Source organism: Salmo salar, chromosome ssa09 (genome assembly GCF_905237065.1).
Source record: "Salmo salar chromosome ssa09, Ssal_v3.1, whole genome shotgun sequence".
Taxonomy (NCBI): Eukaryota; Metazoa; Chordata; class Actinopteri; order Salmoniformes; family Salmonidae; genus Salmo; species Salmo salar.
Window position 1 is genome coordinate 43,951,897 of NC_059450.1, and position 18,867 is coordinate 43,970,763.

At 42.9% G+C, this 18,867-nt stretch overlaps 1 protein-coding gene across 1 annotated transcript; it reads right to left on the reverse strand.

Moving 5' to 3' along the window:
* Positions 1–234: 234 nt before the first annotated feature.
* LOC123744625 (uncharacterized) lies at positions 235–2,374 on the reverse strand. Its single transcript, XM_045723690.1, has 2 exons — positions 1,119–2,374; positions 235–1,023 (listed from the first exon to the last, which is right to left on the reverse strand). The coding sequence occupies exons 1-2, from the start codon at positions 1,362–1,364 to the stop codon at positions 358–360; spliced, it is 912 nt and encodes a 303-aa protein (XP_045579646.1). The 5' UTR covers positions 1,365–2,374; the 3' UTR covers positions 235–357.
* Between the last annotated feature and the right edge of the window lie 16,493 nt (positions 2,375–18,867).

An 18,867-nucleotide genomic window follows, 5' to 3' on the forward strand; every position in this document is an offset into this window, starting at 1 on the left:
ATATAGCATTATCAAAATCAAACGTTTGCACGAAATGGCACGCACTTCATTCATATTACCAGATTTTTGTCTAACCAACTATACACTGTTTGGGCATAATGAAAGGCACTCTCATCTTTAGTATGCTTTGCCATAATACTAAAATAGTTCAAATTGTAGAAAATTCTTCAGATGCACAGATATATTTGCAGATACACACACATGCTGTTGAAACCTTTTATTTGTCACCAAACAAGTCAGTGCAACATATGCACAACAGATGTATTTACATTGGACTGAACAAAAATATGAAAAAGAAAATTGCAGAAAAAATGTGCAGAAAAAATATATTGAAAAAAGATGAGGCAAGAAAAATAATTAGGCAGCATCTTGCCACACAGCTGGGTCTGGCCACAACGCCTCGTCCACATCACAGGCAATATCTTCCCTTGCCAGACATCGAGGGAAGAAGCGCCTTGAGTGCCTTATCCATCCCTGAATCGCACCCACATCAATCTCATCACATGCCTCTTCCATAGCCTGCACAAGAGGCATGCGCACAGAGGGCTGCCGGTCGTATACCTTCCACCGCCATGCCGAAAATAACTCTTCTATGGGGTTCAGAAATGGTGAGTATGGTGGGAGGTATTGCACGAGAAATGGTGGGTGGTCAGCAAACCAGTTTTGGACTGGGGCTGCACGATGAAAGCTCACGTTGTCCCATACTACAACGTGCTGGGTTCTTTGATGGTCTGCATCATTCATACGCTCTGGTGGTATGAGAATGTTGTGGAGTCTGTCAAGAAATGTGAGAATATGGGCTGTGTTGTATGGTCCAAGGTTGGCATGACGGTGGAGGACACCATGCGTATTGGAGATGGCAGCGCACATTGTGATGTTCCCACCATGTTGGCCAGGAACATCTATAATGGCTCTGTGGCCAATGACGTTTCTCCCCCTTCTGGTCTTTGCTAGGTTGAACCCAGCCTCATCTATAAAGATGAACTCATGTGGGATTGCATGAGCATCCATTTCCAGTGCTCCCTGAAAACAAAGAACAAAAGCAGTCAATATGGTGTTATCCAGTACACTGGGAAACAATGTTGCGTGTAGTGTACTGCAGTCAATATTGTACTTACATCCACATATGCTCGTCTGACCTCTTTGTTTCTTTGAGAGTTTCTCTCAAACGGCACCTTATAAAGTTGTTTCATTCTGATTTGGTTTCGCTTGAGAATGCGGGCCAATGTGGACAGACTGACTCGTTGAATGTTGTTGAATATGGTGTTGTCTTGGATGATGTAGCTTTGAATTTCTCGTAATCTGATTTCATTATTTTCCAAAACCAAGTGTACAATGGCAGCTTCCTGTACCCCGGTGAACATTTGGCCCCTTCCTCCACCATGGTTGCGTCTCTCAGTCCTTTAGAAAAACAAAAAAACTAAAATATAGGGCTTGGACAATGCAGCCTAAAGATATTTCCCCCACAATAGAGTAAATTCTACAGGAAATTTGTGCAGTTAGTGTATGACATCAGCCATTCATGAAGTAAACAGGTGTCACCCAACTGATACACTATGACATCGGGTGTACTACATAGTGTGAAAGAAATGTTGGTTACATACCTGTACTCCAGTCTAAATGTCCGGATGACACAGGCGACAGTAAAACGGCTCAAGTTAGGCTGCACACTCTGTCCAGCCTCTCGCATTGTCAGCCCATGGTTGATGACATGATCAACTAAGGTTGCTCTGATTTCATCTGAAAGTTTTCTTCTTTGGCCATAATCTTGTCTACCAGCTCTACCCCTACCTCTCACTCTTCCTCCCCCTCTCATTCTCACCCTTCTTCTCTCTGCAACGGCTTCCATTGTTGTTGTAAAACAAAAGGTGCTCACCTGTGGTCTTTTCATAGTGCTTACTTCCTGATTGAAGTGGTAACATTTAACCATTGAGGTGTTTGGCCAGGTGGCACATGCATTGGCCAATTAGCTCATGTCGTGTCATTTTGAATGGCAGTATTTTGAAATGGCAAACATGTGACTTTATGTCAGATTGTTGTGTCTTATGCAGAGAACCGTGTGCAGTGCATTTAAAAAGTGCCATTTTGAATTGCAAAATGTGTGTAAAGCAGAAAATGTGTTTAGACTTTTGGAGACTTGAGAAGAGGTTTTGCTCTCTGTGTGTCAGTTTAAATAATTGTGCTGTGCATGTCATTTTAGTGTGTTAGCATTTGGAAAATACCATCGATCATTCAGCTAATTGATTTTGAATTTTAGTACCCCTTTAGATATCCCAAAATTATATTAAACAATTATTTGAGAAAATATTGAATTTGGACTTTACTACTACAGCCCATAGAAACACATTGAATGACACATTAATAAATGGCAAAAAAAAAACAGTACAAAAATAAATCATAAGGAATAAGGTTTTGAAGTGTCTAAGAAAGCTCAGGAAATACAGTGGCTTGCGAAAGTACTCACCCCCCTTGGCATTTTTCCTATTTTGTTGTCTTACAAACTGGAATTACAATTGATTTTTTGGGGGTTTGTATCATTTGATTTACACAACATGCCTACCACTTTGAAGATGCCAAATCTTTTTTTCTTGTGAAAGAAACAAAAAGACAAAAAAATTAGATATCTTGAGCGTGCATAACTATTTACCCCCCAAAGTCAATACTTTGTAGAGCCACCTTTTGCAGCAATTTTTGCTGCTCCAGCTCCTTCAAGTAGGATGGGTTCCGCTGGTGTACAGCAATCTTTAAGTCATGCCACAGATTCTCAATTGGATTGTGGTCTGGGCTTCGACTAGGCCATTCCAAGACATTTAAATGTTTCCCCTTAAACCACTCGAGTGTTGCTTTAGCAGTATGCTTAGGGTCATTGTCATGTAGGAAGGTGAACCTCCGACCCAGTCTTAAATCTCTGAAAGACAAATAGGTTTCCCTCAAGAATTTCCCAGTATTTAGCGCCATCCATCATTTCTTCAATTCGGACCAGTTTCCCAGTCCCTGCTGATGAAAAACATCCCCACAGCATGATGCTGCCACCGCCATGCTTCAGTGTGGAGATGGTGTTCTCGGGGTGATGAGTGTTGGGTTTGCGCCAGAAATAGCATTTTCCTTGATGGCCAAAAAGTTCATTTTAAACAAGTCAGTTAAGAAGAAATTCTTACTTACAATGACGGCCTACACCAGCCAGACCAGGACGACGCTGGGCCAATTGTGCGCAGCCCTATGGGACTCCCAATCACGGCCGGTTGTGATACAGCCTGGAATTAAACCAGTGTCTGTAGTTTCACCTCAAGCACTGAGATGTAGCGCTGCGCTACTCTTCTCACAGATGGGGCACTGGGGACACCTTTCCCTATTGTGTGCACACTTGTGGGCTGTAAGGTCAGATTTTAGACCAAAGCGCTCTCCACAGTCAGAAGAAATAAGGTCTTTCTCCTTGATGTGCCATTATCTGGTGAGGTTTTAATTCTCTGGAACGTGAAAATCTTTTCTCACAAATAGGACATTGTTGAGGTGTCTTTCCAGTGTGTGTGTGTGTATACAGATGTTGAGTAAGGTCTGATGCTCTGTTGAACGTCTTCTGACAGTGAGATCAGTGGTAAGCTCTCTCACCAATATGTAAATGCAAGTGTTCTTTAAGATGCCCTTCCTGTGAGTACCTCTTCTTACAGTTAGGGCACTGATAGAATGTACTAGCAAGTGTTGATTAAGATCTAATGTCACCATGCGATATTTCCTGACATTGTAACTGCCTGTGTTTCTTTAAAGCCTGCACTGTCGAAAATGTTAGCCCACAGTCAGAGCAGTGGTGAGGCTTCTCTCCAGAGTGTACTCGCAGTAAGAACTGAACACTCTTTGTATGTCTTCTCACACTGTGAGCAGCGGAAAGGCCTGTCAGCACTGAGTTCACAACTGCTTTTTAAGACATTTATTGTCAGAGAATCTCTTCTCACATTCAGGACATTGGTAAGGTTTTACACAAGAATGTATCATCATGTTCTTTCAACTGATCTAATCTAGTGTACTTTTTAGCACACTCTGGGCAGTGGAAAGATTTTTCTCCTGAATGTAACAGCATGTGTTTCCTTAAACTTTGCCCGCACTCAGAGCAGTTTTGACCCTTCTCTTTAGGACGGACTCTCTTGTGTCTCTTTGACAATGTCACAGAAGCAACACTTCCTTTGCTACTTGCACAGTGGGAAGACATCTCTCCAGTGTGGTTGTGATCGTTTTTGTGGATCTCTTCTTATGTTGAGGGCTGTGGTGAGATCTCTTTGCTTCGTCAACTTCCTGGAGTTGCACCACTGATGTAGATAATTTCTCCACTGATGGGTCTGAGGACTCGGGACCCTCTCCTTGCAGGCATGACAACAGAAAAAACATGTAGTAATAAAGCAGAAGATACATTTCCATGATATATGAACTAACAAAGTACATCTTATAAACACAAGAGCACAGTTGGAATTTTTGCCGTAGATGTCTAACCATGACAGTCATTAAACAGTTATTGATTCACACACACATTATATATATATATATATATATATATATATATACACACACACACGCATATAGATATCCATCCATACATACATACATACATACATACATACATATACACATACATACATATATATGAATCAATAACTTTGGGATAGGATATATATATATATATATATATATATATATATATATATATATATATATATATATATATATATATATATATACTGCTCAAAAAAATAAAGGGAACACTAAAATAACACATCCTAGATCTGAATGAATGAAATAATCTTATTAAATACTTTTTTCTTTACATAGTTGAATGTGCTGACAACAAAATCACACAAAAATAATCAATGGAAATCCAATTTATCAACCCATGGTGGTCTGGATTTGGAGTCACACTCAAAAATTAAAGTGGAAAACCACACTACAGGCTGATCCAACTTTGATGTAATGTCCTTAAAACAAGTCAAAATGAGGCTCAGTAGTGTGTGTGGCCTCCACGTGCCTGTATGACCTCCCTACAACGCTTGGGCATGCTCCTGATGAGGTGGCGGATGGTCTCCTGAGGGATCTCCTCCCAGACCTGGACTAAAGCATCCGCCAACTCCTGGACAGTCTGTGGTGCAACGTGGCGTTGGTGGATGGAGCGAGACATGATGTCCCAGATGTGCTCAATTGGATTCAGGTCTGGGGAACGGGCGGGCCAGTCCATAGCATCAATGCCTTCCTCTTGCAGGAACTGCTGACACACTCCAGCCACATGAGGTCTAGCATTGTCTTGCATTAGGAGGAACCCAGGGCCAACCGCACCAGCATATGGTCTCACAAGGGGTCTGAGGATCTCATCTCGGTACCTAATGGCAGTCAGGCTACCTCTGGCGAGCACATGGAGGGCTGTGCGGCCCCCCAAAGAAATGCCACACCACAACATGACTGACCCACCGCCAAACCGGTCATGCTGGAGGATGTTGCAGGCAGCAGAACGTTCTCCACGGCGTCTCCAGACTCTGTCACGTCTGTCACATGTGCTCAGTGTGAACCTGCTTTCATCTGTGAAGAGCACAGGGCGCCAGTGGCGAATTTGCCAATCTTGGTGTTCTCTGGCAAATGCCAAACGTCCTGCACGGTGTTGGGCTGTAAGCACAACCCCCACCTGTGGACGTCGGGCCCTCATACCACCCTCATGGAGTCTGTTTCTGACCATTTGAGCAGACACATGCACATTTGTGGCCTGCTGGAGGTCATTTTGCAGGGCTCTGGCAGTGCTTCTCCTGCTCCTCCTTGCACAATGACGGAGGTAGCCGTCCTGCTGCTGGGTTTTTGCCCTCCTACGGCCTCCTCCACGTCTCCTGATGTACTGGCCTGTCTCCTGGTAGCGCCTCCATGCTCTGGACACTACGCTGACAGACACAGCAAACCTTCTTGCCACAGCTCGCATTGATGTGCCATCCTGGATGAGCTGCACTACCTGAGCCACTTGTGTGGGTTGTAGACTCCGTCTCATGCTATCACTAGAGTGAAAGCACCGCCAGCATTCAAAAGTGACCAAAACATCAGCCAGGAAGCATAGGAACTGAGAAGTTGTCTGTGGTCACCACCTGCAGAACCACTCCTTTATTGGGGGTGTCTTGCTAATTGCCTATAATTTCCACCTGTTGTCTATTCCATTTGCACAACAGCATGTGAAATGTATTGTCAATCAGTGTTGCTTCCTAAGTGGACAGTTTGATTTCACAGAAGTGTGATTGACTTGGAGTTACATTGTGTTTAAGTGTTCCCTTTATTTTTTGGAGCAGTGTATATATCAATAACTTTGGGATAGGATATGTTATTTCCCAACTCCTCTGTAGTAGTCCAATAAATAAGCTCGACATTTTTTTGAAAAACAGAGGTTGATGACAGCTTTGCACACACTTGGCAATCTCTCAACCAGCTTCATAAGGAATGCTTTTCCAACAGTCTTGGAGCTCCCACATATGCTGAGCACTTGTTACTACCTTGCATGAATTTGCAGGTAGCTAACCAACCAGGTTCAATGTTAGATGGCGAACATTAGGCTATAAGAAGCCAAGCAAATGGCTCTGAGATATGAATAAAAAGATCATACATGTAACGTTAGCTAGGTAGCTAACGTAACTTGAAATTAAAAGATTGTCAAAATTAGAAACGTATAATATCTGAAAATGTAGCTAGCAAGACTATGTTACCCATATGCATCATCAACTGTCTCCTGTCACGTATGCCATGGTTGCCCTTAGTTGGAAGAAGACGTAATCCGGAGACAGGTGTTTTCTCCTTAGCAATCACACTCAAATTCCACTGATTTCAAAACTCGGTCCTCCGGAAAGTGGAGAGCAATACTGACCAGCTCAAATAGACAGAAGCATGCTATATGGCAGACCAATCCCAACTCACCTCTTGGCCTGTCCAGCCCACTCATTATCTCAGCCAATCATGGCTAGCAGGAAGGTTGCTGTTTTTTTCTGTGGCTAAACCAACTAGGCTTGTAATGTAACAATTTTATTTGTATTTACAGATGGCATACAAGTTTGTTATTAAGGCACATGAAAGTTCACATGTTACAGAAGGCATTTCTGCCCCAAAAACAGGCATTTTCATTTAAAAAAAAGGTTACGTTCAAACGGCTCTCCTAGTGACCCACGACATACGCCTAGTTTCCTGAAACGGGTCACATATGGAGAATCTACTCTGCGTTCGCTAGCTTGAGCTGGCTAAAGTCAGCCACTAGCCATGCAGAGTGTTGGCAGTGGCGAGCTACAATCCATCAATCACGAGGTGTGATGTAAACAACTAATTAGATTCCCCACACGTGGGGGCCGCATGATCCTGCTCGGCTACTCCAGTCTAGGCAGCTCTGACTTGGAAAATCCTTCCTGCCTGTGCTAATTGTTTAGTACCTTGTCTGCTCTTCATTTGTTTTTCATCCTCTAATTAACTTCTCGACCTGTTCTGCCTCTGGATTATTGAGTCAAGGATTTATCTATACTGAACAAAACTTGTAAAACGCGTCATGGAATAATTTCTATGATTTTACTGTTTTTACAGTTCATATAAGGAAATCAGTTAATTGAAATAAATTGATTAAGCCCTAACCTATGAATTTCATGACTGGGTGGGCCTGGGATGGATCAAAATGATTGGCCCAGCCAATCAAAATGAGTTTCTACACAAAAGGTCTTTATTAAAGACAAAAATGCTCCTCAGTTTCATCAGCTGTCCGGGTGACTGGTCTCAGACGATTTCGCAGATGAGAAATAGTTTGTCGAGATTGGTGTGGAAAAACTTGACTGGCCTGCACATAGCCTTGACCTCAATCCCATCAAACACCTTTGGGATGAATTGGAACGCCGACTGCAAGCCAGGCCTAATCGCCCAACATCAGTGCTCGACCTCACTAATGCTCATGGCTGAATGGAAGCAAATCCCCACAGCAATGTTCCAACATCTAGTAGAAAGCCTTCCAAGAAGAGTGGAGGTTGATATAGCAGCAAGGGGGGGGGACCAACTACATATTAAGATATTCAACTAGCAGGCGTCACATACTTTTGGTCATGAGGTGAAGTACTAAGTCAGACAAACACCAACTAGACTAGAACAGGCACAAACCCACAGAACACAACATAAAAGCCAGCAGATATAAAGTAAAGAGAGAGTGGAGACTTACCGATTTGACAGCTGAGTTAGCTACCAAAGAGCCAAGGAGTCGAGGGAGAGTCAGCTAATCGAATAGCGATATAGTGAGGTAAAACAAAATAATATTTGTCTGTAATAAAGACCTTTTTGATATTTTAAATGTCAAATTAAATGGGGTAGGGATCCCGGATAGCACGTGTTTCATGTAGTTTTATTGAAGAAGCCAACAGTGCCTTAGCCAGTGTGTAACAACTTCTATATACCGCCTGCTGAAAAATGGCATCCGGTCTATAACCTAACAGTTCAGCACCTTACCAGCAGGTGGCATCCAAGCATTACTTTTTATTTTATTTAATCTTTATTTAACTAGGCAAGTCAGTTAAGAACAAATTATTATTTACAATGACTGCCTACACCGGCCAAACCTGGATGACGCTGGGTCAATCATGGCCGGTTGTGATACAGCCTGGATTCGAACCAGGGTGTCTGTAGTGACGCCTCTAGCACTGAGATGCAGTGCCTTGGACCGCTGCGCCACTCGGGAGCCCGTATAACAACACGGACACTTATTCCACCATGCCTAGATGGAATACAGCTTATGTAAACTAGACGTCAAAACGTTTTAGAAAATGGCACTTTAGCCAAACCTAACTATTTTCCTAACCTGCTACGTTAATTATCACCCGCTACGAAAAGTTAATTTTGACAAAAGCGGCATACCTTCTAGACAAAACGACCCCCCCCCCACAATGGTCTAGTGGGCCAATAAAAACAAACAGATATATGCCACCATGCGGCTGGATTGTTCCCCTCATAGGGGAAAATGACTTCAGAAGGAAACAACCCTTTTTAAGATCTTCTGTTGAGATTTATCCAGCGGGGATGAGATCTGAATTCAGGGTAAAGCCTTTATTATCAGTGATCAGATCGCGTATCGCTGGTAATAAAACCTGCTCGCTTACCTGCTTAATCATCATATTCCCAAAATCTTAAAATTCCTCTTTAGTGACGGACTGTCAGCAGGAATGTAAACTTATTCAATAAACATGTACATAAATACCTTTATGGAATGGCAAAGATCCGGTTTGAGGTACTACAAGGACCTGTTTAGGCTGGGAAGCATGCGAACATCTTAATAGCCGATCACTTATATCATGGTTCATCAGTCTACACCAGTCTCTTGGTAGTTATTGAAAAGGAACTAGTTTCCCCTTATTAGAATGAAAGATGTTCTTTTTCTAGTATAATATGGAATGCATGTTACAGTATACTACAGTTCTATTATCTCTAATGCATATAAGAATTTGAGGAATGTTGAGAAGTGTGTAAATGGTAAAGTTGGTTAATTCAGAACTAAAGTGTTGGGTAATTGGTCAGCTGCACAATTACATTTCTAGGTCCATACGTGTTAAGAAAAAGGGATTAAGAGATTCTAGAAAATGAGGAGCTTCACCCTCTCTCTTTACTAGTGACGAATCGAATGTCCCCTCTCCTTCCCGAAATTCAGAAGACGCTAACATCTGCGAAATCGTGATTTGTCCAAATAACCAGTGACGAAAACGCCAAAACACCAGACCTACTGCCGTTCGTTATCACACGCATCCCATTCCTTCCAGACAGATTCTATGGTACCAGTTATGTTTACATAGTCCATGAGAGAATATCTAGGTGGTAACTGGAAGTGGCATCTCTACACCCCTCTATGGCATAACAAGGCTATTACTTTCAGGTAATAAACCATTTGAGCCAAAAGCCTGGTGTGCAAAAGAGATCAAAAATCTAGGAGATATATTTAACTCAGAGGGTCTCCCTAGTTTTCCAGGAACTTTGTCTCTTTATCTTAGTCGACAGTCTACACTTTGTGCCTATGGTGTACCATTGGGTACAAATGTGGGAACTTGTCCAGAGGTTTGGTGTCTGCTATTTATTTTCATCTTCAATTACTAAAGCAAAAATATCTTCCAAATGGTTAAATCATGGGTAAAGTATTTGTCTGATGATGAGGCTATTGACTGGGAGAATGTTTGGGAGAATATAATTTCACTGATCAAAGAACACAAACCATCAATTCATTCATTGTAAGCTTTGTCATAGGTTGTACTGGACACCACTTATAATATTTCATACAAAACAGGCTTTAAGCCTAAACTGTAACCTGTGCCCCCCCTCAATAGACTTGGCACATATAAAACAGATGATTTGGGATTGATATGTTTTGGAGGAAAGGATAATCTATTCTGACTTCACTCTTTGAACCGATTCCTCTTCTACTTAATGACAATTCCAGTGAACAACAGTGTATGGTTTGGCCGGCTGGGTTGACTGCTGGCCAAAAATGTATTGTTCAGTGCTGGTTGCCACCACATGACCTTCATATAACACAATGGTTAGCATGTTTCCGCAGGTGTCGTTCAAGATATGATGGGAATGGGAAACTCTTCCCACAGTCAGAGCAAGAGTAAGGCTTCTCCCCTGTGTGAACTCGACGATGAGAGGTTAGATGACTTGATGTTGTGAAGCATTTCCCACAGTCAGAGCAGCAGTAAGGCTTCTCTCCAGAATGTTTTCGCAGGTGTCTTTCAAGATATGATGGGAATGGGAAACTCTTCTCACAGTGAGGACAGTGGTGAGGCTTCTCTCCAGTGTGTGTTCGCTGGTGCACATTCAAACCACTCAGTTGAGAGAAACTCATCCCACAGACAGAGCAGGAATAAGGCTTCTCTCCAGAATGTTTTCGTAGGTGTCTTTCAAGATATGATGGGAATGGGAAACTCTCCTCACAGTGAGGACAGCGGTGAGGCTTCTCTCCAGTGTGCGTTCGCTGGTGCACGTTCAAGCCACTCAGTTGAGAGAAACACCTCCCACAGACAGAGCAGGAATAAGGCTTCTCTCCAGAATGTTTTCGAAGGTGTCTTTCAAGATATGATGGGAATGGGAAGCTCTCCTCACAGTGTGGGCAGTTGCGAGACCTCTTAGCTTTGATCCCTTCCTGATGTTTCTTCCCTGATGCAGGAAATGTCTCAACTTGGTCAGAGGAGTTAGAGGTCTCTCCTGGGTGAATGACAACATAAAAACAGGTGAGCAGGTACAGCACACATCCATAATCATTGGATCAAATTAAAAGAAAGAAATGTGCCTGATAAAGCAAAGGAGTTACATACTGTAGGTGTGTCTGCTTGGAATTAATGCTACATCTGCTTTATCTTCTTTTCTAAGTGACAATACTGCTGTTGAGCATCTTTAAAGACCCACTCCAGACTTCCTATCACCTAATGTATCACTTGATGTACTTAACAAAAGGCACATCTCAATGGTTGGTCAAGGTGAGAGCTTAACACAGGAACAGGAATTCAGCGGGTTTTGTGAGATTCTGGCAGGTATGGCAGTGAAATTGGGAGTCTAGTTCGGGACAGGACAGGATCAACAGTCCACAGGAACAGGCAGTACAGGAAGTGTAATATTGCGTTTGCTTTTTAGGTGGAAATATGTCACGTGAGGAGCATTTCATATAAACAACAAATGTGTAGGGTAGGCCTAACATAGTTTACATAATAAAAACGTATACAAAAATGTAAGTCATTTCCACACTTCCCCTTCCGTCAGCTCACTCTTGCACATCTAGGACCCATCACTAACATTAACATTAGAGCCAAGGAAAGAAAAAAAATGTTTTACCTAAATTTGATGGAGTTGTCTTTGACAATGAAGGAACCAAGTACACGGCTTGTAAAAAATGCTGCGGTTTAATCAAATAGGCGAGAGCGACACGCAGCCTGAAGCGGCATAGCTGCTCATACTTCCAACAACTTTACCTTCAAACCAAATTGTTTGCACATTTAACTAAACCAATGCCTTCGGAGGTGAAGAGTGAAATAAAAATAGATTGACTTATGCAGTACTGGCCCTCAGGTTTTTTTAAATGTTTTATGTTCATGTTGTAAATGTTAATGTATTGTAAATCTTCATATGTGCTCAAATGTAGGCTGGTGCTGTGCTGAGCTGTAGGCCGGTAGTGTGCTGAGCTGAGCTGTAGGCCGGTAGTGTGCTGAGCTGAGCTGTAGGCCGGTAGTGTGCTGAGCTGAGCTATAGGCCGGTAGTGTGCTGAGCTGAGCTGTAGGCCGGTAGTGTGCTGAGCTGAGCTGTAGGCCGGTAGTGTGCTGAGCTGAGCTGTAGGCCGGTAGTGTGCTGAGCTGAGCTGTAGGCCGGTAGTGTGCTGAGCTGAGCTGTAGGCCGGTAGTGTGCTGAGCTGAGCTGTAGGCCGGTAGTGTGCTGAGCTGAGCTGTAGGCCGGTAGTGTGCTGAGCTGAGCTGTAGGCCGGTAGTGTGCTGAGCTGAGCTGTAGGCCGGTAGTGTGCTGAGCTGAGCTGTAGGCCGGTAGTGTGCTGAGCTGAGCTGTAGGCCGGTAGTGTGCTGAGCTGAGCTGTAGGCCGGTAGTGTGCTGAGATGAGCTGTAGGCCGGTAGTGTGCTGAGATGAGCTGTAGGCCGGTAGTGTGCTGAGATGAGCTGTAGGCCGGTAGTGTGCTGAGCCGAGCTGTAGGCCGGTAGTGTGCTGAGCCGAGCTGTAGGCCGGTAGTGTGCTGAGCCGAGCTGTAGGCCGGTAGTGTGCTGAGCTGAGCTGTAGGCCGGTAGTGTGCTGAGCTGAGCTGTAGGCCGGTAGTGTGCTGAGCTGAGTTGTAGGCTGGTAGTGTGCTGAGCTGTATGCTGGTAGTGTGCTGAGCTGAAGGCTGGTAGTGTGCTGAGCTGTAGGCCGGTAGTGTGCTGAGCTGTAGGCTGGTAGTGTGCTGAGCTGTAGGCCGGTAGTGTGCTGAGCTGTAGGCTGGTAGGCCGGTAGTGTGCTGAGCTGTAGGCCGGTAGTGTGCTGAGCTGTAGGCTGGTAGGCCGGTAGTGTGCTGAGCTGTAGGCCGGTAGGCCGGTAGTGTGCTGAGCTGTAGGCCGGTAGTGTGCTGAGCTGTAGGCCGGTAGTGTGCTGTGTGCTGAGCCGTAGGCCGGTAGTGTGCTGTGTGCTGAGCCGTAGGCCGGTAGTGTGCTGAGCCGTAGGCCGGTAGTGTGCTGAGCCGTAGGCCGGTAGTGTGCTGAGCCGTAGGCTGCAGTTTTATGCCGATGCTGTGCTCAGCTGTAGGCTACAGTTTAATGTGCTCAGTGCTGTGCTGAGCAGACGATCCTGCTGGGGTCTCTGTCCTCACCTCCAGCCTTAATCCATCTACATTTAGGTCATTTAGAGTACGCTCTTATCCAGAGAGACTTAGGCAAAACAACCACATAACTGTCACATATTGCATTAATGAAATGTTCAATACTTGGTAAACCATAAACTATTAAAACATTTAGGTAATTTAATAAACTATTTGTATAGTTTATTCGCCATTAGTCAGGAACTCCACACAAAATTATTTTTCTGGGTGTGCGCCAGCTCATGTTTTTAATAATACTTGGTAAACCAACGCAATAGCCTAAATATTTCTGCGGGCAAAAAAAGAGCAAGAGATGGGAGTGATTTTTTATCAGGAAGGGACAGGAATGTTCCGGGGTTACAGAACTGTTGCGGGATCTGGACAGGGAAAAAAATTGCCAGGACAAGAAGGGACAGGAAAGAATTTTCACTCCCGTGTGAACCTCTAGGTGTCCTCTGACATGGTAAAAGTGTGGTTGTGGTGGGGTGCTCTTTTGTCCTCAATTGCTCCTCCATTGTTTCCACATGCAACTCCTTCAATTGCCAAACCTTAATTTCATAATTGTGTCTAAACATATTTCACCCTGTGTGTGTGTGTGTGTGTGTGTGTGTGTACTTTACTGAATTTATACTTGGAATATACTTCAAATCAAATTTTATTGTTCACATACACATGTTTAGCAGATGTTATGCGGGTGTAGCGAAATGCTTGTGCTTTACTTTTTTTAACTGGAAAAGTTCAAAGATAGCTGGAGTGGGAACCGTTAAATCAACTAACGTGTTACTGGATCATCTGACATGCCTAAAAATAGTACATTAAATCTGCTCTTACCATGATCAGCAGATTCCCCAATGTCTTCCTTCTGTTCTTCATTAATGGCGACATTTAGCCCCAGTGTTTGACTGCTGCCTGCCAGCTCTACTGATGCCATGTCTGGACTCTCTCCTGTGTAAATGAGAATAGAAAAAAAAACGTGTCAAAATGTGACATATGCATTTAACTAACATGTTGCATTCACTTGAGGAAATAAAATAAATACTAAAACCATGTAACAAAGTGGTTGGCATGCAACTAAATAACCTAACTGTGTACTTGATATCTGCCTGGCTCGATCAACAACAGCCCCAGGTATTACATTTACATTACATTTAGTCATTTAGGTATCTTAAGGTATCTTAAGGAAAAAAAATAAAATTGGCATCTTAAAAATAATATTCTAATAAATCAGTCTCTCACTAAAAGGCAAGTATGAAAACCAGCTGGCACTGTGGCCCTCGAGGACCAGAGAAACAGTGTATCCGCTGTTGATAAAACCTGGGATGTAAATCTTAAGTGAAAACGGTAGCAAACTGTTTGGCCAGTAACCGAAAGAGTCGGATCCCCGAGCCAACTAGATGGGGGGGGGAGATCTGTCGATGTGCCCTTGAGCAAGGCAGATAAGAGCATCTGTTAAATGACTAAAATGTAAAAATGAATACGCAGTGTGTATAACAGTATCACAATGCAATGTAAAGTGGTAGAAACATTTGAATGAGCCATGTTGAGAATACAGTATTCTATATACATTACAATACCTTATGAACATACACAAGGAACCAAACACAAGCAAAAGGAACGAAACAGGAAGGGACCTACCTGAATGTATCCAATAAAAACTCTTATTTACATTGTAAACGGTTTCTGTTGTAAACGTTTTGCAATAGACCAAGGTTTTGCTACATTCTGCAACTAATGAATACACCCCTGCTCTCTTACCTTGGTTGTAAACGCTGTTGATAAAACCTGCTCTCTTACCTGGGTAATCCTCACATTCCCAAATCTTCACTTCCTCCTCTTTATCTTTCGTGATGATATTCAACAGGAGTGTTTGACTGCTGTCTTTCACTGATGCCATTTCTCCTGCGGTGCCCAGGGGACTCCTTTATCACAATCAGGACCCAGTCAATACAGGCTTGGGCTCCGTTTGGGTGGAGAACGGCAGGCTAGTTATCTTCACTCTCCTTAAGTAAAGACCAGATAGATAAACAACCTGTAAAAGAAAAACCTGTATAAAAAAAAATGCAGGGCTGTTATGTAATTTGGTGACTTGCTATCTAGTTAGCACACACAGCCATTGTTTTCTGATGTAGACAGTGATTTAATCAGTGTTGCTACGCTAATTTAGTGACCCGTACCGGGTCTCGGCTGGCTAAGCTACGAAATAAAGTATCACATTGCAAGATAACCGTAACTAGCAATATGTTATTTGGGGTTTGGGTTTTCGCCACAATGTATTGCTAGCTACATATTAACCTATTTTGATCAAGTATGTGATGGCATTTGTTTTTCAATTGATTAACTTTAGCAAATAGTTGAGTAACATTAGCCAGTCCTTGCGGTTTTGTCTAGTCCTGGCTTTTATTAAAATTCACTTTTATTTCAATTTACTTGACCAGGCCTTGCCTGGCCCCTGCAACAGACTCCTCGACAGGGTGTTCTTACCTGAGGCCTTGCTTCGCTAAAACGGAATCATAAATGCTTTTTGTGTACTGGATTAAGTTATGTGTCCATTGTTTATCGAATACAGTATTACTTATGGCTTAATATCTCCCCCAAAAAAAGATCAAAACAAAGGCGATGGCAATTTTCACATCTTCTTTTTCGACAGACTGGGCTTGTCAAACTACACAACCGTAGGGGTGCGCCACCTGTCTGCGGGAGTGTGCATCGCAGGGCGTAATATAATCATTACTCAGGTTTAGGTTATTGTCCCTCACGATGAAATCGGAGAGGGGTTTCGCCGGTGAAAAGAGCCAATAATGAGCGGAATGAGCTACTATCGCCTACCATTGAAGCACAGATAGAACAATGAGACAGATATTTCACTGGACGTATAAAAGTAAAGCATCCGCTGGTTGTTTTACACTCACTCGAGAACTGACCATATAATTAATCAACTTCATTATGTTGTATTCCTCACCAAACTTAAGAGATAAAACAATTACTCTGTATAATTGACACTGCATATAACATATAATAATAGAATAAACAATTGTATTTAACATTTTAATTAGATCTGTGATCAGCTAGTTTATTTATTGGCCTGTATGTGTCCAATAGAAAAAATACTGGTAAGTCCTGTCTGCACAACCATTACAATTATCAGAGAGAGAAAATAATTTGGGACTTAGTAATTGCTCAGTGAAACATTGTTGACAGTATATTGACATTTTATTCACTCACACAAAAAAAATGCTTTGGGGCACCATTTGTGCCTGTAGGGGAACCCTATCTAACCATTTAAGATCAGATAAAACTCTTGGTGATGGAGGAGGCAGAGAAGGTGACCGTGGTCAACATAGAGGAGGCAGCTGACTAGGGGCCCGTGGTGATGGAGGAGGCAGAGAAGGTGACTGTGGTCACCATAGAGGAGTCAGCTGACTAGGGGCCGTGGTGATGGAGGAGGCAGAGAAGGTGACCGTGGTCACCATAGAGGAGGTGACCGTGGTCACCAAAGGAGGCAGTTGAGGAGGGGCTCGCGGTGATGGATGCTGTGGCAGATGAATCAGAATTAGTTGGGTAACATAGATAATTAAGATGTTTTATTTGCATAATATGCTTATGTGAGATACTAACAGATAATGTATCTGTTAAACCATGTGAAGGGATGGCGTGATTAATGGGGAACCAATTATTTGTCTCCACAATGTCTGTGCACAAATCACTCCCTCCTTTGGCATTGGGGGAAGGTGTAAGGCCGTGTCTGGACCATTGTATGTCCTCTTTGATGTTGCACTTATCCTGGGATAGTGTATAACCTAGAGGCCCACTCCACTCTGGAGTCAAGAGGGGGTTGACTTGAGATGGGAGTATCTAGAGTTGTCAACTGATTTATGCCATTGGATGAGCTAATGGTTCTGTACCAGGGAGAGACGGTTCCAGTTTGGAAAGGAGGACCAGACACTGGTCTATACAATGAAAACTGTTGATACAGCAGTTGCTGTCTGCTATGTTTTATAGATATCTTTCATACAAAACTTAACCTTTGTGTACTGTTCCTAAGATCTGTGGTTCGTCATGTACGTTGAGAAGGGTGGGTCTTGGGTATAAAAGATCTTTGTACTTTTGTGTAGTCACTTTTCAATGGTTCATTAGAGATAGCGCATCAGTGAAAGTCAAGTGCTTTTGCAAAAGCATCTTAATTATTAAAGATGTAGATTTAAGTATAACTCTGACTGGTGTGTGAAGTTTGTAACTCTCCTCATTTGGTAATGCAGAAATTAGCCACCACAATGCAGAGCAGGTGACCGTGGTCACCATGGAGGAGGCCACTGATCCCAATCAGGGCAGGTATGCGAGAAAGCTGAATCTTAAACAGAAATAACACTTGGGACTAAATCAAAGTTTCAAAGTTTCAAAGTTGAAATCAAAGTTTCCTCATTCCTAGAGTTTTCCAGACATAGCCTAGGTTACATGCCCTGAAATAAACAGGAGTAGCTGAGATGGCGCCGAAGAGGATGGCAGATGTTTTACATGCTCCTAACCAACTGTGCTATTTTGTTAGTTTTTTTGCGTTGTTTGTAACTTTTTTTTAAACTTATTTTGTACATAATGTTGCTGCTAGGGTTAGCTACGTCTGGTAAGACGAGGGGTGGGGGTGTGTGTCTATTTGCCAATAACAGCTGGTGCGCGATATCTAATATTAAAGAAGTCTTTAGCTATTGCTCGCCTGAGAGTACCTTATGATAAGCTGCAGACCACACTATCTACCAAGAAAGTTCTCATCTATATTCTTCGTAGCCATCTATTTACCACCACACCCCGATGCTGGCAATAAGATCGCACTCAGGCAACTCTATAAGGCCATAAGCAAACAAGAAAATGCTCATCCAGCAGCGGTGCTCCTAGTGGCCAGGGATTTTAATGCAGGCAAACTTAAATCAGTTTTACTAAATTTTTACCAGCATGTCACATGTGCAACCAGTGGCTCAAGAAGAAGCACATTAAGGTCCTGGAGTGGCCTAGCCAGTCTCCAGACCTTAATCCCATAGAAAATCTGTGGAGGGAGCTGAAGGTTCGAGTTGCCAAACGTCAGCCTCGAAACCTTAATGACTTGGAGAAGATCTGCAAAGAGGAGTGGGACAAAATCCCTACTGAGATGTGTGCAAACCTGGGGGCCAACTACAAGAAACGTCTGATCTCTGTGATTGCCAACAAGGGTTTTGCCACCAAGTACTAAGTCATGTTTTGCGGAGCGGTCAAATACTTACTTCCCTCATTAAAATGCAAATAATTTTATAACATTTTTGACATGCGTATTTTTTGATTTTTTTGTTGTTATTCTGTCTCTCACTGTTCAAATAAACCTACCATTAAAATGAGAGACTGATCATTTCTTTGTCAGTGGGCAAACATACAAAATCAGCAGGGGATCAAATACTTTTTTCCCTCACTGTCAGGGGAAAAAAAAAAAAAGGCTGAATTTACCAATTCTGTGGCGACAAAGGGATGCTGGACATGTTTTGCGGAGCGGTCAAATACTTACTTCCCTCATTAA